The sequence below is a fragment of the Poecilia formosa genome, unplaced genomic scaffold (assembly GCF_000485575.1).
Source record: "Poecilia formosa unplaced genomic scaffold, Poecilia_formosa-5.1.2 Scaffold9, whole genome shotgun sequence".
Classification (NCBI taxonomy): Eukaryota; Metazoa; Chordata; class Actinopteri; order Cyprinodontiformes; family Poeciliidae; genus Poecilia; species Poecilia formosa.
This window is the reverse complement of record NW_006799948.1, coordinates 5,293,806-5,314,888: the sequence shown is the minus strand read 5'-3', so window position 1 is coordinate 5,314,888 and position 21,083 is coordinate 5,293,806. Positions and strand designations below refer to the sequence as shown.

The 21,083-nt window shown below is 41.4% G+C and overlaps 1 protein-coding gene across 1 annotated transcript; it reads right to left on the bottom strand.

Moving 5' to 3' along the window:
• Positions 1 to 1,239: 1,239 nt before the first annotated feature.
• LOC103129355 (uncharacterized) lies at positions 1,240 to 14,762 on the bottom strand. The gene is made up of 24 exons (XM_007540410.2): positions 14,377 to 14,762; positions 12,380 to 12,582; positions 12,047 to 12,151; positions 11,861 to 11,956; positions 10,384 to 10,494; positions 9,591 to 9,714; positions 9,023 to 9,482; positions 8,857 to 8,924; positions 8,535 to 8,781; positions 8,250 to 8,431; positions 7,879 to 8,098; positions 7,638 to 7,786; positions 6,756 to 6,847; positions 6,469 to 6,626; positions 6,240 to 6,385; positions 5,188 to 5,443; positions 4,541 to 4,656; positions 4,215 to 4,452; positions 3,974 to 4,113; positions 3,648 to 3,897; positions 3,439 to 3,569; positions 2,222 to 2,471; positions 2,030 to 2,136; positions 1,240 to 1,949 (listed from the first exon to the last, which is right to left on the bottom strand). Exons 1-24 carry the CDS (start codon positions 14,414 to 14,416, stop codon positions 1,942 to 1,944), a joined length of 3,897 nt encoding a protein of 1,298 aa, XP_007540472.1. The 5' UTR covers positions 14,417 to 14,762; the 3' UTR covers positions 1,240 to 1,941.
• Between the last annotated feature and the right edge of the window lie 6,321 nt (positions 14,763 to 21,083).

Sequence of the window (21,083 nt, the reverse complement as noted above, 5' to 3'; positions counted from 1 at the left end):
ATCAAAATGTTTATCCATCTGAAATCCAAATGAAGAGATAGGCTATCTGCTATCATTAGACGGGCTCGGAAAAGAAAAAAAAAAGAAAAGCAAGCAATGAAAGGGAGAAAAGGACATCGAAGTTAGCATCCGATTCAAAATCCGATGTTAAATGAGCGAAAACAGAGCCTTCAGAAGCTACAAGTCGTATGCCAACTTCAGCTCATAAAGGCAATGGAAGCCGCTCAGTTACGCTTTCTAAACTAAACTGTAACTCAATTTTCTCTAGTTCAACATGCACCAGGTTACCGATTAATCCAACTGTGATTTAAAATTAAGCTACTTAATAATACACTTTGTTTCAAACAGCTACTTTAGAAGTAAGTGGGAAGATAGTCAAACATTTCGTCATGACATAGCAGCGATTAAGCTGTACTGAAGTACAACGATTATAAACTGACAACTCATAACATTATGAATTTCATCATACAACCCTTATTCATATAGTACTAATTTGCTTATAAATAAATATATAACGATAATAAAACAAACTTAACAAAACTTTACATTTACGAGCGTACAGGTGGTGCATTGATGACCAAAAAAGAAAAACTAACTAAATTAATTTATAACAAATAACATAAAGACTGTATGGGGTTACTTTTGACCCATATTGTAGATGAAAAGGTTTAAAAAAGTGCCCAGCTATTGTCCCTATAGGCCGGTTTCCTGCCAAAATGTGTCTAAAACTGGAGACAAATAGGGAGAAGACCCGTGGAAGTGACATGAAGTCATTACTTTCGACAGCCCCTTATTTCTTTCTGCTGCTGCCTGGAGCTTTAGCAAAAACAAAGAGATTAAATGCAAGTGAAGAAGTTATTCTGACTTCAGTAGTTTTGTTTAAATGTCTGTCTTTTAACACACAGCAGATGCTACAGCCAGCTGCTTCCTGCTGGAAACTGCTGATGGCCCAGGAATGACAAAACAGAAAAGCAACCAAATTAGTAAAACATCTTTTTACAGTGTTAAAATGTCTTGCCTTCATGCTCTGTGAATTTCTGAACACTTTTACAAGGTACTGTACTTAATGTATATAGATAAGATAAGTTATCAGGCAGGTAAATGTATTAAAAAAACATTTTTTTCCTCACTTATGCAGATTTGGTGTGTGTTTAAATGCTCTTTTCTTAATGCACAGGAACCCCGAATAAACGATTCATCTCTGTGGGAACAACTCGCAAAAAAAGTAAACCACAATCAGGCAATTCATGTTTGTTTTTAATGAATATGAAAAACTTTGACACATTTTGTGGCACAAATGTACTGCAATAAGGTTTGGCGACACAATTAAACCTATAAAATACATATATAAATTAAATAAATAAAATTCTGGACAACGTTAACTCACACTGAGTACAGAACAAAGAGACTCGAATGTTTTTCCATCTAATGCACGTGGATTTCAAACGGTATAAACATGTGCAGTCGACGTGACAGAGCGGGGCAGGAGTTGCGATGAAAAGTTTGTGGCGACAGCTGATTTTGGAAATTTGTGGGGGTGGGGGGTTTAACTCGCGTGTGCTTCGATTCAGTCTCTTTAGGTTCAAGTAAAAATGAATCACTACAAAAACGTGTTCTCGCTGAGGAGCGCTGCGTTCGGCTTCCCTCGAGTCCTGAGCGCCTCGTGTCATGGCTCTGGTTTTAGTTTATCACAAGACACTCAAGAGGAGGAACACACACTCACACACACACACACGCGCGCACACACACTCACTCACTCACTCACTCACTCACTCACACAACTTCAGTCTGATCTAGGTCTGTATTTCTAAAGAATGTCAAAGTATTTAAAGTGTGTACAGACAGATTTTCTGTAAATATTTCAGCACTAACGTCTCAGTTCGTCTGGACGACGCACGGTCATCTGCAGCTGTTTCATCATCGCCGTGAAGAGGAAGGATTTCACGACTCTGCAACAAGCAGAAATATAAAGTAAATGTCAAAAACAAGCTGGAAAATGATTACAAAAAGCCACGTGGATTAGCTGTACCTATGACTTCAGGCGCATCGTCAGTCAGCGAATCAGAGTTCATCACATACTTGGTGCCAAAGATCTGCACCAACTGCTCAAAATATTTGCACTCTTGTTTATCCCCTCTGAAGTACAGGAACAGAAAGGAATAATTGTAAGTAGTACAAAAAGCTCGGCGGATAAGAGTCGTACAGTAGATTCTGCGCTTACTGTCGTCCCTCCAGGAACTGTCTGAAGTTGGCCCTCAGCCTCTTCACCCTGGACTGACACTGTTCAGGGGAGCGGAGGTAGCCCTGGCTGGCCATGACCTGAGATATCTGCTTGTAGATGCTTTTGTTCTTGTTGCCACCCTTCAGATTCTCCTGGATCTCAGCGCTGCCCCAGATGTCCAGCAGGGCCTCAGTCTCTCCGTTCCCCCAGGCCATCTTGGAGCTGTCGGCCAGCCAGTGGTTACCTGAAGCTATCGAGGAAGCACACAGAGACAGCAATGTTTCTCTGAGGAACAACGTCCATGTGGCATGAAATATGCAAAACTTTACTTGGGGGAGGAAAAAAGCAATTAAATGACAGATAAGGCGATTTAATTACTTTCCACATTGAGGGATTTTACAGTATAGACAAAACACAGTGCGAGATTATGAAGTGGAATAAAATGATGCATTTAAAATTTTTGTTTTACACATTAAAAGATGGAAAACTCTGTCACGCATTTGTATTCAGAACCACGTTTCGCTGCAGTTACAGTCTTGTGGTGTCATGTCTTTAAAATTCTTGCATGTCTTTAGACAGAAATATTTACTCGTTCTTTGCTAAATCTAAACTTTAAGAATGAACGATGGGGCTTTTTCTTAGCTGCACTCTGCGGTTGAGGGTTCAGAGAAATTTCACATCTTAAAAATCCATACTTATCTACCCAGACTTCTGTTTAGAATACTGAGAAAACAGAGTCTGGAGGGAAGAAAGGAAGTGGAACAGGGCAAAAAGTAACAGAAGGAAAGACACAAGGTAAGGAAGCAGGAAGAAGAAATTGCATAAGGAAGGAAGGAAGAAATTTCTTCCTCCCTTATAAAAAACACAAAGGAGCGCAATGACAATTTAAAATGCAAAGACCAGAAAAAAAGTGGTATTGGACACAGATCAAGGAAGGAAAATAGGAACTTTTAGACTATGGAATAAGGAATAAACTCTGAAGATGCTAACATTCTCCATACAATTTCTTTCCCCTTTCTTTTCCAGAATGACCCTGAAGTTGCCCTGTCAATAGAGTGGAGTGGATCTTATTTATAAAGAGGGTAGAATACAAATTCATTCCCCACTTTTCAGATTTTTGCTTTGCAAAACGTGCTAAAAAGAAAAACGTCCTCACAAATATTCACTGCCAGTGCCATCTCTTAAGGTACTTAGTCAGAAAAATGTCTCCATTTTACCTTTCGCCTGGTGCGCTTCAGAAACAAACTCATCCGCTTCGTCCACGGTGAACGGGTTGACAGCAGAGTCATCCATGTTCAGGTCCTTCCTAAAGATTTTGTCCATTTCATTGAAGAATTTGAATTCTTCCCTGGATTTAAAGGGAAATAAAACACAAAATCATCAGCAAACAACCAAACGACAAACACAGTGTTACAGTTTGACTCACTTTTCGTGGACAAAGCTGTATTTAAGGCGCTTCATGCGGGTGTAGCACTGCTCGGTGGTCCTGATGAAGCCGTGGTTGCTCAGCTTCTCTGAGATGTACTCAAACACGTGTCGGTTCTTCAGGCAGCCCCTCAGGGTGAGCTGGACGCTGTCCTCACCCCAGATCTCCAGGAGGGTGCGAGTCTCAAGGTCGGACCAGGGCGTCTTTCTGCTCATGTCCGTCAGGATGTGGCTGGTCGAGGGCTGCTCGTCTAAAACAAGGAAAAACCCTGAATTTTTAAAGATTTCTTTGTCGAAACGAGAAGGCTTCATCGCATTGATACGTACACATCACAGGATCGCGGTCCATAAGAGGCTCTACGGCGGCATCAGTGGTCGCACCGTCTACGTCTGCGAACGCCAGTTCGTTGCCGAGCACCGGGGCAAGGAGGTCGAAGTATCGAAACACCGCCGGCCGCCCTCCGTTTCTGGAAATCATTGGATTTCTTTTAAATACGCAGGAAAATGAAAACAATAAAAAAAAAACAACAAAAAAAAAAACAACAACAAAATGATCCGCTTCCTGTACCTGCGGTTGTTGCAGTAGCGCCTGTACGTCTTCTTCAGCTGCTTGATCCTCAGCTGGCACTGCTCCGCCGTCCTCAGGTAGCCGTAGGAGGCCAGCTTCTCGGATATGTCCTCGTACACGTGGCCGTTGCGCATGGAGTTCTTCAGGCTGTGCTGCACGTCGTTGGCGGCCCACACCTCGACGAGGGCCACCGTCTCCTCCTCCGACCACGGCGCGTTCGTCTGTTCATCTGAAGAGCCTGCAGGCGGACGAGACATCCGGAGATCCGTGGGACGTTGCCGCTTGTTCCAAAGCGACGGGAACGCACGTACGTTTAGAGGCGGTACCTGGATCCACGGCGACTTGATCGTCCCGCTCGTCAAACTCGTCGATGCTCATGGCCTCCTGGCCCAGGATCTGCTCCAGCTGGTGGTAGAACTTGTAATCCATTTTTCTCCCACTCCTAGAAAGAGCAAATTGATTTTTTTTTTTATTTTTGTCAATTGTCTCAAAAAAGGGTTGACATAGAATCTGGAAAAAAAAATAGCACCGTATTTTTCCAAGTCGCGAAGAATTCGGAGAAAGAAAATATCTACTCTCCTTCCTCATAGGAATCAGCATTTAATGCATCATTTGTTATGCTAAATTTCTTATTATGATCTGAAGTTTTATTTTTTTTCTTTCACAAGAAATTTCAATTAATGACGTTTAAATTCCTCCCCAAAATGTCAGTATTGTTGGGCAATTTTTTCCACTGTTTGTTCAATGAGAGCTTTAAAAAACATCAATAAATCAGGAAGTACGATTAAATGCGTAGTTTCTTCTTTTTTTGTCATTCCTTCCCGTGTACGTTTTTTTTCTAGCCTACATATAGAAAACCTGAATATAGATGCATCAAAACGCAGAAATATCTGTCATATATCTACAGTAAAAGATTATGTTTAAGGTTTTTAAAGGACTGAGGAGAACAGGCGAACAGAGAGGAAGATCTCACTTCTTCCTGTCATAGCACTGCCGGAAGTTGATCCTCAGCGACTTGACTTTGGAGCGGCACTGCTCCGGGGTTTTGGAGAAGCCGAGGTCGTGCAGCCGCTCCGAGATCTCGGCGTAAACGTGCCCGTTGTGGATGAAGCCCCTCAGGGCCCGCTGGATGTCCACGTCGCCCCAGATCTCGATAAGAGCCAGGGTTTCCTCGTCCGACCAGGTGTTGGTTGCTGGTTTTTCTGCCGACAGCTCCGGGCTCTCTCCATCTGGTGCAGAACAGGCAGCACTGGTTGTAACACTGTGTGACTTGTTGACTCCATGCAAGTAAAACCTAAGAAAAGTCACCTGAGTCTACAGTCATATAAGAGGTGAACACAAGAAAAAGTACGTAATTTTATTGAATCGTTATATGAATTGTTATGTAGATGTTTAGTGATTTAACCTGAAGTGATTATTGATTCTTTTTTTTTTTCATTTTAATTAGTTTTCAGTTTGCAAAACTAAAATCAAACCCTGGAAAATAAAGAAAAACTGAGTTCAAACAAAGGCCTCCAACCTCTGAAAGGAATCAGATGAATATTGAAGATAACTTCAATATTAAATTACGCAACGATGTGCCATCAGACTTTGTATTTAGTTTGTAATATATTGGGGGTGATCTATTAAAGAGTTGAAAGTCTTAACAAGCTGCAGCAAACCAAAGATTGTTATTTTTGTCTGTTCCACAAAACCCACAAGGCTTCCTTCTTCCTTCACAAAGTAAGATTTGCTCTTTAAATTAGAAAAGAAATTGAAGGAAATTTCCTTATTTGGGTGCATTTGGGTGAAAGTTAGCAAATTCTTCTGCATATTTATGAGGATTTTAAGAAGCTCCTACTACGATAAAAGCAGCACTTTACAAAGTATGTGGTCACCTGAGAGTTGGTAGTAATTCTGGGACTGCTGACCATTTTTTAGCAACGGGGAAGAAAAAACAAATGACGTGGAAAATTTAGAGCCTTAGTGTATGAAGGTCGTGAAGTCCAGTGCCGTAAAACTACAGAAAGGGAAGAGGTCGCCCACCTCTCTCTGTTCCAGACTCTCCATTGGAGTCTTCTGATATTTCAATAGAGTCGGTTATGATGGCGGACGACGTCGACGGCTGCTTGTCCAGAATCTGCTCCAGCAGATCGTAGAATTTAAAGTCGACTCGGTCCGTCCCAGATGAGCTGCAGATATGAAACGAAGTTATGAGCACCTGAAATTTAAAAAAAAAAATCACAACGATCGACAACGTTTCAGTTGTTTTCACCTCATGTTTTCTTTACACTGGCGGTAGGCGGCTTTCAGACGCTTGATCCTGGTGTGGCACTGCTCCGGGGTGCGGGAGTAACCGTTGGCATTCAGCTTCTCCGACACCTCGGTAAAGATGTGTCCGTTGTGCGGGTACCGCCTCAAGCACTGCTGCATCTGAACAGTAAAGTTTAGAGATGTGGCTTTGAGAAGCAGCTAAACAACGTATTCAGTTAATAAAAAACTGGGTTTAGACCAGTTAATGGGAGTAATGTGGATCTTGCATGAACAAACTGGGCTCTCTACCTGAGGGTCACCCCAAACCTCCAGGAGGATGATGGTCTCTTTGTCGGACCACGGCACTTTCTTTCGGTCCTCCTGAACTCCCAGAGCAGACTCTGGAGACACAAACATTAACCCGGGATTATTATCAGCACTTATGCTAGCAGCTGCGTCTCTCAGTCGGGGTCGATCAGTTCGAATTTTCCATGTAGAAATGACTTGGGAGTCTGCAGGGAGAAAGACTGGTTCACTAGTGGAAAATATTCAGGATTGTTGACATTCCTTCCAGGAGCGGAGAGTCCCAGCAAATTCCACATGCAGATCAAAATGCTGAGCGGTCAGAAAATTTCCAAAAATAATCCGAGCGGAGCGCAAAGAGCCGGTTCTGTTGGGAAAAAACTTTGTGGGAATCTGAGCAAAGTTTGCGTTTGCAGTGTTGCTTCCTAGCGGAAAACACCCTAATTCAGGAAACAAAAAAAAAATAGTTTGGTGTAGGACTTTAAAAATAAACATTGCAATTTCTGGAAACTATGGATTTTAGGTAGGAATGCGGATCACGACTTTGATCTGAAATATCATAGGTGATTTATTTTCAACGTCTTTTGATTGGTTGTTGTTGTGTAAGAACAATTTCCCATCCTGTCAGCAAGTTTTGACATGAAACCTGGTTCCAACCGGCAACTTCCAGGAAACCAGAAAAATCCTGGCAAAAGAAAAACAAGCTCTGCTGGGAATGCCGTGGTTGCAGGTATTCGATTTATAGAGTAATTCAGTGGGTGAAGAATGTAAACTTTACAGTATTATATTACTAATCAATAAATTAGTCAAGTTTATCAACAGATAAAATGGCAGGCCAAATTAGACGGACTTCTGCATGTTTATTAAAGATAATTATAAACCTTTTACCGATGTTATGGTGACTGAAGGAAGGAAAGTCGCCGTCGTCGTCCTTCATCGACATGTCGTCCAGCTGCATCACCGACTGGAAGTCCTTGACTAAAATCCTTCCCAGCTCATTGTAAAACTTGCACTGAACTTGTTCCTGTCCTTTCAAACTAGAAAATATCAACAGAAGAAAGGCACATTTAAATATCACAGAGAACATCACACATGCTCCTTTCATCCCTCCCTGTGCGAGGGGACGTACTTGTTTTGGTAGCACTGCCTAAAGCTGGATTTGAGCCGTTTCAGTCTCGTCTGGCACTGCTCCGGCGTGCGGGAAAAGCCCAGGGCGGCCATCTTGCTGGATATGATGGAGAAAAGGTGTCCCGTTCGGTTCCCCCTCAGGTCCTGCTGCATTTTGTCGGTGCTCCAAATGTTGATGAGGGCCAGGGTCTCCATGTCTGTCCACGGCACACTTCGAGTTCCTGGCACGACAAAAGCAGCTGGGTGAAAAACGACCGGTTTGCTTCTCTTTCGCAATATTCAGGTTTGCAGGTTGGAGAAAAGGACTAACACTTTAAATTTCTCATTAAATAAACTGAGATTAAAACGAATTACGCGAATGCAACATTGTACCGATTTCCAGCTGGCCGGAGTGTCCGATAAACTGCAAGTCTTCTTCGCCGTCTTGGGTGTCGTCGTCGTCGTCGACGACTTCCTCCACGTCGTAGGTTATCTCGGGGAGAGACGAGGCGGACGACGAGCCGATGATCTGCTCAAGCTTTGAGTAAAATTTATGGTCCGGCCTCGAGTTCCCTCTGATGGTAGATAAGGAACGAGCGTTTTGTTTTTTGATTTTTTTTCTGTATGCAGATCACTCACATTTTCTCCAATGCTTCATAAATGAAAGAGGAGCGTTACTTGAGGCTCTGGCGGAAGCATTTCTTCAGTCGTTTGATCCTCGTCTGGCACTGCTCCACAGTCCTCATGTAGCCCCTCTCGGCCATCTTCTGCGCGATTTGAGTAAATATGTGGCGGTTCTTCAAGCAGCCCTTCAAGGCCTGCTGCACCGAATCCTTCCCCCAGATGTCAAGCAGATGGAGCGTCTCTTCATCTGACCAGGGGACCTTTGAGTCCATCAGAACGGGGAAGGAACGTTCCTGAGAGTCTAAAATTAGACACAGCCCATTCAGTGGCTGGTTTATTTAACAGTCGAAACTCTGCACACATAAACGGCACAAACCTGTATATTCTCCCCATATGGAGATCAGGGGAGATTCACCTGAATTCTCATCATCCACTGAGGAGTTTCTGCAAAAGTGGGGGGGGGAAAAAAAAACTACAAACATGAAACATGCATTTCATGCGTTATTTAAGAAACGAACTAAGCACGTCTGTTTTTCTCTTACAGGACGGCCGAAGCCTCGGCGTTGTGCTTCCTGGGAACGTCCACGCCTCCGCTCAGCTTCCTCTTTCTCGAGCTCTGAGAGCCCAGCAAGCTGTGGGCGCTCTCGCTGGCCTCCGAGTCCGAGTCCGCCCCCTCGTTGGAAACGGTGAGGTCAATGGTTTCGCTGCACGGCCGCGTCGCGCTCGACATTTTCCGTTCCTGAGAAGTGTTCATGTTCCTGACCTGCAGCTGCCAAGCGCCGGACTCCCGCTCCTCCCTCAGCTTCTGTCTCAGCGCGTCAGAAGCCCTCGTGCTCGGCTTCTCGTGGCCGCTGGTGTTGCTCGCGGCTCCAAGATGTGCTGGAGGGGTCGAGTCATTCGCTTGGGCAGGAGACTCGGAGGTGGCTTTAATGACGGGTCTGGTTCCAGGAGGCAGCGAGAGGGAGGAGAGGATGCAGTCATCCATTGGTAAAAGTTCTGGATCTGCAGGGTAATAATAATAATAATAATAATAATTATAATAACAATAATAAAAAGTGACCAAAGTTTGGTTGAAATCTAGCGTTTCGCTTTGATAAATCAAAGTCCCACCTTTTTCTTCAAAATGGCCGAGGTTCTTGTGGTGATCAAGTAAAGCCTTCATGTCATCTGGTGGGAAAAATGTTCGTAAACAGTCTTCAAGAAATGTAGGGACGTCTGTCAGCAAAGCTGCCAACTGAGAAGAGAGATTACATTAGTGCATTTATTACACATTGTTGTTTTGTTTTTTTTTTTGTTTTCATTTTTGATAGCCGAAAGAAACAATTGTTTTGCAGCTTCCAGGTCGTCCATGACCATGAAAATGTCTCTGGATTGTGGAAGATTCATCCTAAGCATCTGTTTCTTTACAATCTGCAAAATCTTCTACAATCTGGTGGGTTTTATTTTATTGTTAATGTTGTGGTGTTGTCTTAGTCTGATTTAGATGCACTGCATTGGCTGAAAATTAAAATTGCATTTAAAATCATCCAATTACACTTAAACAGCCTAAATTTAAAAGATAGGTGTAATCAGTGTTGCCTATTTAACGCGGTGATTTCCTATGCTGAGATAACTAACAGGGTTTGTGATTGTGCTTCTCTCCAGAGACTCTCTGCTACAAAAAGAAGGATTATGAGGAAGAGTCTACTGGGACAGTGAGGCCGATCTGCTCCCAGTTAACCATCCTCCTCCTTTCATCACACCTGAGCCCTCAGTGCTCAGGATACATCACACAGTTTGGATTAAAGGAGACAAAAATGTGTCACATTTGGCTTTGGACCATCAATGTACTGGAGTCAAATGCAACACGCTGAAGCTTGTGGTTAATAATGTCTTCTGTGCTCCAGATGAAGTAACAAAGCACCTGGTTGAAGTCTGGAATAGGCATTAGCTCATCCAGTCTTGATATGAACTCCCACACCAGCATCTCGAGGGCAGCGTCATACTTTGGGCCGAAATACACCGGGAAGATTTCCTGCAACAGAAACGAGCGTCAAGTCAACAGGAGGATTCACTTGGGAGAAACAGCTAACACCATTGCTAAATATGTATTTTTTTTTATTTTATTTAGCTCCAACCAGTGCGAAGCAGGCCGCAAATTAAATCCAAACATCAAAGATATAAATCGGTTTAAGAAGGAGATTCACTGAATCTACTAAATCATTTTTAGTTTAACAAGGATAAACATTGCAATCAGTGGTTTTAGGCAAGTTAACAAGACGTGCAGAATAGAGCACCGGTGGAGGATTTGACCTTTGCTTCCCATGTGAATGCGATGCTTAATCACCAGTGAAAAATCAGGAAGAAAAGCCGTCAGACATTTTGTTTTGCATCATTCCATGTATGCTGTTTTTATGCATGGGCCTTTTTCTAAATAAATATAAAGAATAAGAATATTTACAAGTCAACTGTGGCAATAATTACAACCCAATGTGGTCGTCAACTCTTAGCTTTTGGTGTTCTGGGGATAGAACTGTGTGGCTTCAGTAGTGTTACGCTCTGGGCTCCAAAATGTGGCCTTAACAGTCCAGTGCTCTATAAATCATCAGTGCGTGAGATGGAGGAATGCAGACCGCGCATAAGGAGCATGTACTCGATACTGCCTGCAGTCAGCAGCGTGCTACGTGAATCTGTGCTACGACTGCTGTGATAAGATGCTTTTTATTTTTTTAAGTATGTAAATTTGAGTATGCAGTTGGCCTTTCTGTGATTGGTGGAGCCACGAGATGGACAAATACAGCTGCCTCCCATTTAAGTATTAAATATCTAAGTCTAATCTAAAAACACGTCGAAGACAAATTATTGTAAATTGTTCAACTGTGGGTTTTAGCTGCCGGAGGTCCGATGAAGACGGATCATTTTCATGTTGTGGACTAAATTCATCACCTTAAATTCCTGTTCGTTCCCAAAGAAAGTTTCAAGCTGTAAACATTTTCTGAAATTTGGCAGCCCTAACGAGCCATCCGTATCGAAACAGAACCAAAACACGCATTCAGTTTGCTAAAGTATTGAACTTCAGCAGACTGCAGAAAGCATGTGAAGAGCCAGACACAACTTTAGAAAAGAAATTAAAAAGCTACGACCGATTTAGGCAACGTGCTAGCAGAATATTACAGTCGCTTCCTTAACATGCAGAAGCAGCATATTAACCTGCAGAAAGCCCTAACAAGTCGTAACAAAAGTAAAAACAAAGGTGAGTCAAGTGCTATATAATAACCATATTATACTTTTTTTTTAAATTTATTGCAACTTAAAAGTACTAATATCCATAGCATTCATTTAAAGCAAACACAAACTGAAACATGTCATCCACAGATGTTGACATAAGCGAGAGGTCTTACTTGGAAAAAATATTTCCTCTCAGATGGATCTTCAAGTAATGAGTGCACCAGCTCAACAAAGTTCACCTCAGACTCCTCCACCTGGTTTATGGTTACCTGAAAAAAGGAAAAACAACAACAACAACAAACAGATAAGTTGAAAACTGCAGATGTGACTCAACTAACTGGGAGTCCTGGATTGCTCACATGGTGATCCTTGGCTGTGCTGACCGGAGCTTTTATCCTGTCCAGATGTGGCTGAATGGTCTGCATGTCCACTGGGTGATCTCCTCGACAGAGCTCCAGGACCAACTAGTTGCACAAGGTAGGTCATTTTACCGTTCGTAAAAGGTTACTACAGAGAATATAAGTGCGGATGTACAGGTGGTTCAAATTAACTAAACAAATACAGTTTGAAGAACCAAGTTGATGCTGATTTTATGCTTTATTTAAAAACAGCATCAGCAACATGAGTGCAGTATTTATTATGCATCATTAATCAAGAAAAAAGAAAGAAAAAGAAAAAAACCCTCTACTGACCCTGGCCCTAAGGCCCAGGATGAGCTGAGCCCTCTGACTATAGCTCATCAGCTCTGGGACCAGCTCCGTCACCATGGTAACAAACTCCTCTAGCATCCCATAGTGATCCACGAGTCCCCGCTGCACGACTTGCCACACTGCAGCCGACAGGAGCTGCAAGGGTGGGGCCAGGAGCCGCAGATAACGGACAGGGAGATCATTACCTGGAGACAAAACACGACGACGTCAACAAATACACCTCAGAATATTTAAAGAAGTTGTGTAAAATACCTCAGAGCTCAGAAAATTATTTAGAAACGCACCTGATGGAAATAAAAATGAATTGAATATGTGATCTTTGCAATTAAAGAAATATTATCTGCCGGTATATATTTTTAATTTAAAGGAAAATAATCATAATGTTTGAGGCAACTGGCTCAAAATATGTTAAGATGTGTCACTGAAAACCACTTGTTTTAATTCCGAAAATAAATAAATACATCCAACAACACACTGTAATGCTAGTAGTGGATTTGCAGTGAGTATTCCTACACCTTGAACTTTTCCACATTTTGACATGTTACAACCACAAACCTTTGTAAGATTGAGATACCACATCAGTTTTAACAGTTTACGTAATTGAAAATCCGGAAATTGCGACATATATTTACACGGGCACACCTAAGCAAAATCTAGTTCAACCAGCTGTGTGTCAAATATTAAAATGACAACATTCTCATACGTGTCTCCATCACTCTGTGACCTTTAGCATTTTGGCACAATGTCATTAGTGTCAGGTGTTTGCTTAGTAAGCATCTAAAGTGTCAACGTTAGCAAACGACACCGAAAGTGAAGCGTGGTGGTGGCAGCGTCATTCTGTGGGGGAAGCTGTTTTCAGCAGAGACAAGGTTGCAAGCCAGACTGGGCGAGATGATTACACAGAATAATCCTGGAATTAATAGCACGTTAGACCTAAACGCAACTGGTACGGAAAGCTTGCAAAACGCTTGCAAAAAGGGCAGAAGTTCAGCTACCAGCAGGACAACGACCCTAAACAAAGGTTTAGAAAAAAGCATACTCATGCGTTAGTATGGCCCAGTCAAAGTCCAAATATAAATCCAATTGAGAGTCCTGGACGAGACTTGGAGAAAGCTTATCACGGAAACTCTGCGTCCAGTGAGACTGAGCTTAAGTCATTCCAGCCACAGAAGAATTGGACGTTTTTAAGTGCAAAGCCAGCAGGAAGAGCCTGAAAAGACTTGCAGCCGTGGTGGCAATGGAAGATGGTTTCTCCAAAGTAATGACCCAGTGGAGTCTGAATGCAAATGCACATCATGCATTTAAGCATTTTAACAGTGGAAATTTGAAAAGTATTAGTCAATTCGCCTTCGCTTCACAATCATGCACGGAAACCCAATAAAAACACACTGAAATTTGTGACTGTAACATGAAAAAAAAAAAAAAAAAAAAAAAGAGGAGACAATATTCAAGAGCTATGGATGCTAGCAAGATGCATCCACTCATGGTTGCATCCTGAGTCTACAACCTCCTCCGGAAGCCTGAAATGATCCATCTAGGAGCACAGCACGCATAAGTGAAGTCACAGTGGAGAATTACTGCGTAAAATAATGATATGACAGCATCCAGCACAAACTCCTCCGACTGTTGTACTGATGGCTTCATAGAGCTGTTGGGCTTTTGGCACAAATATGGGAGGAGAAAAAAAAACACTGAATAATGCTGTGATCGGCATGGAAGGGAAGAATATGGCACACAAATATTCAGCCAAACAGATGCATGCCCCAAGGAGGGGAGGGAATAAAACAGCATTCACCTCCCATCACTATTAGCAAAGATCGGGTTGTGTATTCATAAATAATATAAATGGCAGTGATGAGAACAAAAGCAGTTATTTACTCTATTCCTGTGAATCTCGTAGTAGCCAGTAGTCGCCAGCACAAAATCCAGCATAATAAAACAGTAAACATTTGGATTATTTTTGAGGAGGATGCACGCACCTCGGCTGTTTCCACTTTCCGCTCCGCGTTTTATTTCCATTTAGCAGCTGACCGAAAGGGAAAAATGCACGGCCCTGGATCTCGCCCTCGGGTTGTGGTTGCTACAGAAAATGAACGGGGAAGGAGAGAAAGACACAGAGAGCAAGCCTTATGAGATAGCTTTATAAATAAATCCAAATTTTTTGATAAGTGTGTCAACCATCTGCGATCGACAACCCATGAAAAGGAGGTGCGGTTTTTCTGGACGCATGAAAAACCTCCTGAATTTTGTCTTGGACTCGGATTATGAGCAGAACAATGGTTCCTGGTCTCATCCGCCTCAGTCCAGATCATGGCAAACCCTCTTTCCTGGTTGGTTGACGAAGACCGGATCGACCTAGCAATTCTGCTCATTCACCGCTAGATGGCGACAAAGGCTCTGTTTATATCAGTTTTTATTAGCGTGCTTTAATTAAAGGCAATAAAAAAAAGAGACGCGGTGCTCGAGCAAACAAGCTAATTAAGAATAAATAAATAAAATAACTCATATCTTAATGTAAAAAAAACCCTCGTTTGTTGTCTTTAGATAAGTGAATTTTAATGAGGCAAGAAAAAAAAACACTAACATATTGAATAGTGATACTTTTAAAAATAGAAGTAAACCTTAACACGCAAAAAACACAAAACTCTAGCTGTGGAAGAAAAGATAATCAGTTTTATTATCTGCGGTTTACTTTTAGCTATCTGAAAAATTGACATTTTATAGACATTTCAAAGTAACAATAGTAAGAATTGGGGAAATGTTAAAACTAACTATACAACTCCTTAAAAAACTGAAAAGAAACGAAGTTCAGTGAATGAAGAACTCGTTTTTATTTTCTGTAGATAAAACACAACATAAAAAACATTTAATAATGCCATAATGTAATGTTGCAAACTTAAACTTAACCAAATAAAAAGAAATATGATAAAAATAATGATAAAAAAAAAAAAAAAAAGTTATTGGTATGTCATTTTGCTCAGGGAGGCACAGACTACAGTGCATTAGTTTATTTGTATTATCAGTGGTTATAGGCGCCTCCTGTGGTGTGTAGAGTGTCACCATTTGTTTGGAGATGTTAGAAACTATTTTTAATTTGATCAAATCCTTGGTATCAACCTAAAGCAGTTAATAGAAAAGAAGGCCAGTATGCCTCTCAAGACACAACCACAAAGACAGTATCCAGAGCAGCGACCACGCACAAAAACGTCCATAAAAGTTTTGCTGTAATAAAAAAACAACCTAAAATGCATACCAGTGCAGTTTCATGCACATACAAATGAAATGTCCTGTGCTGCTGAAGAAAAGCATCCCCACAGCATGATGCTGCCACCGTTTGTCAGCATGGCGATGATGGGGTCAGAGTGTCCCACCATGTGACAAACTGAACAGGACTTCTTATGAAAGGCGGATTAATAGAGAGCTCCGTTGTCCTCAATAATGTTCTCTTATCTGACCAATGGCGGGTTGAGCCACATGGTTCGGATCCGAGAAAAACGGTCGGAATTCCCATCACCGGTCCAAGTTCCTCCAATTTCCAAAAGGCAATAAGAGCGCGTCGCCATTCACACGCTCTGCGCATGTGTCCGATCCGTGTGTCAAGATGGAGGCCGACATTGAGGAGACGCCGGAAGCAGCGGTCAGTCTAGAAGACGCCGCCCACCCAAAACACACTGGCGGCGCTACGGGAGGCCGACGCGGAGGGAAGTCGTCGAAAGCCTGGGAGAACATAAAAGGCGTTCGGGAAGTATGGAAACTTCTCAAGGACATCTTTGTGAAGATGAAAGAAAGAAAATAAGCACTGCAGCGAAACTGAATTACTGCTTTCGAGATTGAACCCAGCCGGGACCGCTCCGACAAGTGGGTAACCAGAAAGTAGATGGAGCAACAACAAAACTCAAACTCAAATACATACATAAATAAACTACTTGTAGTTAATGTGTCGTCTTTTCTAATTTGATGAGACGGATATATGAAATCGCTAATTGCTTTATTTATCCACCCCATGGTGACACTGACACATGGTTATGGCGGCATCATTCTATGGGCATACAGAAAGGGAAAAATAAAGTCAAAATTGTCAAAGTTCAAGGGAAGCTGTAGTTCAATCCAGGAGTTTTCAGAAAGACAAGCATAATCATCAAATACATAGATGTCCATAGCTGGAATGTGATGTAAAAAACAAAAAGTGTATAAATACATTCACAAGGCACTGCAGCTATCAGCAAAAAAAACTCCTCCATGTTAATAACTATTGTCCATTTTTTAGAACCACCAAAAATGCACTGGATTGCTGTAACTGATTATAAATCAAAGTTTAAATAAGAAAATAACATGATAAAAGTGAGCATAAAATTTAAAAATGTGATTTTAAATACACTGACATGTTCAATCAGGGGCGATTCTAAGATCTGACCTTTAGGGGTGCTTAGCCCCCAGCAGGGCTAAGACCCATGAGAAGATATTTGTTGGTGCGGTTTTCCAAATCTAACTGCTTATTTACATACATTCACAAACAAAATTAAGAGACATGTCAGTAATTCATAAAATAAAACAATCTGCAAAAAATCACTAAGCATAATATTTTTGCATTACAAATTGCCGTCTGAATAAAGGTGATGATGATACAAGTCTGCTCCCATATACTTGGTTAAAAAAATCTAGAATGGTCTTTACTGTTTTCTTTGGAGGCTGGTTTCTAGTCCAATTTTAGAGGGGCCCAGGTAGTCAGTGTTATTATAATTTCTTCAGAACCTCTCTTGGCTCCCATCTAGAACCGCCCCTGGGCTGCAGGTCTGGTGCATTTTTGCTTAGCATGATTTTTCTTCATTGATAGGAAGTCAGATTATCCAAACTAGTAAAAGTAATAAAATATTAGTGAAATAATACATTAAATGATCACTGAACAATTATTCATAAAATATATCCACAATTCTGAATAAAAACACACAGAAAGTGCTAACAAACGTTTTTAATGTAGGAAATATTTATGTATTTACTGCTAATCTGTTAGTATGATTTGTTCTTTAACCCTTGTGCGTGCGAGGACTGAGGCAAAACGTTGAGGACTATGGCAAATGATACAAGTTTTACGTGTGTGGGGTCGGTTGGACCCCATTTTCACATACAAGGGTTAAATAGCCACTTATTTTGGCTAATGCTATTTATTAAATATCATCCAAACTCGACATCCTAAGCAAATAATCAAACCACCATAGTTAACAAAAACAAAATCAACAAAGTCAAACAAAATCACAACAAGAAACCGAATCAATCATAGCAAAATGTTCTGTACCATATCAGTCTCAGGAAATGATTGAGGATGAAGAGTCGCTGATGTCTGGTTCTAACGGGTCTGCAGTTCCTCTCCTGATCCGTTTTGTCTATCATACAGCAGCACACTGTGTGCCACGAGGGATACATTTTTTTGTCGATCTTGCGTCTAGTGTCCGTCTCTAGGCAACCGTGACGTTCAGCGTCGGTGCGGAGCGTTGAGGGGGGTCCTTTAGCTCCCGCCACTAGAATTTAGCTGACCTTAATATTTCCTGTGTTTTATTTTGGTCATTATTGTTAAAGTTATGACCAAAACTTGTTAAAGTTTTGGTCATAACTTATGACCAAGTTATAATAACTTGGTATAACAACTTGTTATAACAACTTGTTACATATATGTACGATAGGCGTGTCTTTCGGACAATTATGGATCGGTTCAATACATTTAACGGCCAAATATGGGACGACTCCGTATTTTACGGGATGAGTGGCAACTCGATTCAGGGGTGCTGAGATACAGTTTTAGGAGTGCTAAAGCACCCCATGTTTAGGAGTGCTAAAGCACCCCTAAAACAGGGCTAGAAACGCCACTGTGTTCAATACTGTATTTATTACAATTCTCCTCTGCCAGTCCAGGGCAGGTCAGATACTGGCCAACCTTTCGTTGTAAATCAATACAAATACAATTAAACTACACCAGCATTTCCCTGGGAACAGTGAACATATAAAAAATAACAAAAACGATTAAAGATGCATTAAACACTCCAGTGAGCTCCCCTCACTGTCTTCTGCAGGATCCTCTCTATCATCTTGTCATATTGCAGTTGTGATGCCAATTTGTAGTATATAATTATAATTTATTATTAATGAAGTTAATGAAGTTCAAGTTTATTTAGCTGAATCTGTCAAGAATTGTCAATAAATGGCTCGACTGTGATGGAGATTTAAAAATCTATTTGTACATATCTACATTATATATCAATATCACATATCATGTGACTATTAAGGCTTAGTCACATGACACAGATTGCCATAAGTAAAAGCAATAATCTGCTAAGCCAATCACCTCCCTCTGACTGGTCTCATTTACATACAGATGTGCCCTCCAGGACGTAAGGAGCAGCAGGGGCAAATCCAAACGTCAGCCAGCAAGACGAAAATGAAAAAGGTTTAGTTTGAATCTACATTGAAAGCAGACTCTGCTCACAAATCCAGCTTACCATTTGATAATGCGAATGCGCACATCGAGAAAGAGGTGTTCTGCTTGTTGCCTAACACAGCTTCGGCCATGTGCTTCTCTGTAGGAAATATTCCGTGCAGTTTTCTAAAGAAGTATTACAATATTAAAAAGGTAGATTAGCTATAAGGACAAAATATCCCACGGGAGACCAAATTTGTAGTCAAACAGTATTTGTAGTAATAGTGACGCTAAATGGGACTATTCTCTTGATTACAGTCTTAACGACATTCGAAACAGTAAAAGTCATTTATGTTAATATGTTTGATTAACATAGCAGCTTAATGAAATAAAATTTACCGTAAACTTCTGAGAAATAAAACACAAAATGAAACTTCTACAGGTATGACGGATTTATAAGAAATCTGCTGACTAAGAAGTATGTGACGTGCCATCCATGCGCGCATTAAAGTAAGGTATGCGCATGCGCACATCTGACAATCACACCTGTTATTGACGTCAATCTGTGACGTATGACTCGGGCTCTGACTTTTCCGCCCGAGGATCACGTGATCAGCCGACCCAATCACCTGCCTCTGATTGGTCTCATTTACATACAGATCTGCCTTCCAGGACGTCCAGCTCCACCGCACCAGGGGCAACTCCTCCTCTTCCACCCGCAGACCGCCAGTTTCCTACCTTCCGCCTCCTCCGGGAAGGAGTAAAAAGTAAAAAGGCCTACATTCAAATACCGTATGTCAATAGGACTGTGACGTCACCTGCACCTGAATTAGCTCAGCTGGTCACGTGATCATCGGTTTTCAAAGTCAAAGCCCGAATCATACGTCACAGATTGACGTCACTGACCGACTCAAGCAGAGTCTTTGAATGTAGGCCCTCTGGGATCATTTGGTCACTAAATCTTTTTTACTTACGAACCAGTTAGACTAGTGTTAGGGTTAGGTAACCAGTTAATTAATGCACATGCGCGCATCGATGTTACATTTCTTATAAGTCCGTGATATCTGTAGAAGTTTCATTTTGTGTGTTTTATTTCTCAGAAGTTTATGGTAAATTTTATTTAATTAAGCTGCTATGTTAATCAAACATATTAACATAAATGACTTTTGCTGTTTCCAATGACGTTTCCATACTTTAAACAAGACATTAGTCCCGTTTAGTCCCGTCACTAGAAATACTGTTTAACTACAAATTTGGTCGGGATTTTTTGTCCCTATAGTTAATCTACCTTTTTAATATTTTATTACTTCTTTAGAAAACTGCACGGAATATGTCCTAAAACAAAAAGCACATGAATAACGCTGGATGCTGACCGAAGCTGTGTTAGGCAACTAGCAGAACAACACCTCTTGCTGGACACAGCATGGAAATAACTAGATTTTTCTTATTTTATTATGACTTTTTTTTATTTACCGTAACCTTCTGAGAAATAAAACACACAAAATTAGACTTCTACAGTTATGACGGATTTATAAGAAACGTAACATTGATGTGCGCATGCGCATTACCACAAGGTATGCTGGATTGACGAGGTATGACAGATTGTCAGAACAAATGTTATTCACGTCAATCTGTGACATGTGATTCGGGCTTTGACTTTGCCACCCGAGGATCATGTTACCAGCTGAGCCAATCAGGTGCAGGCGATCTCAGGACGTGCAGCGCCACCGCAGCGGGGGCACCTTATGCCTCCTGCGGGACGGCGTGAGGTATGGGGCTTTAAAGACAAAGTCTTTAAAACGGCCTCGGCACTAATACTTTTATTTTTGGTCTCACGTGGCAACACCGGTGAACGAACCCTCATCTTCAGTCTATGCTAAAACCCATATCTAAAAAAATAGAGGGATAGACGGAGAGAGAGGTAAAAGACAGAAAGGATAACCTATTCTAACCTCTACTATCCGGTCAGACAGGTTCGTTCTTACAAACGTCAGACTGCAAGACGAAAAAGAAAAGGTTTACTTGGAATCTACATTGAAAGCAGACTGCTCATAAGTCCAGCGTATCTTGTGGTAATGCGCATGCGCACATCGATGTTACGTTTCTTCTAAATCTGTCATAGCTGTAGAAGTTTCATTTTGTGTTTTATATCTCAGAAGTTTCCGGAAAATAAAAAAAAAAATAGAAATAAGAAAAATTTTGTTATTTCCACGCAGTGTCCAGAAAGAGGTGTTGTTCTGCTTGTTGCCTAATGCAGATTCGGCCAGCATCCAGCGT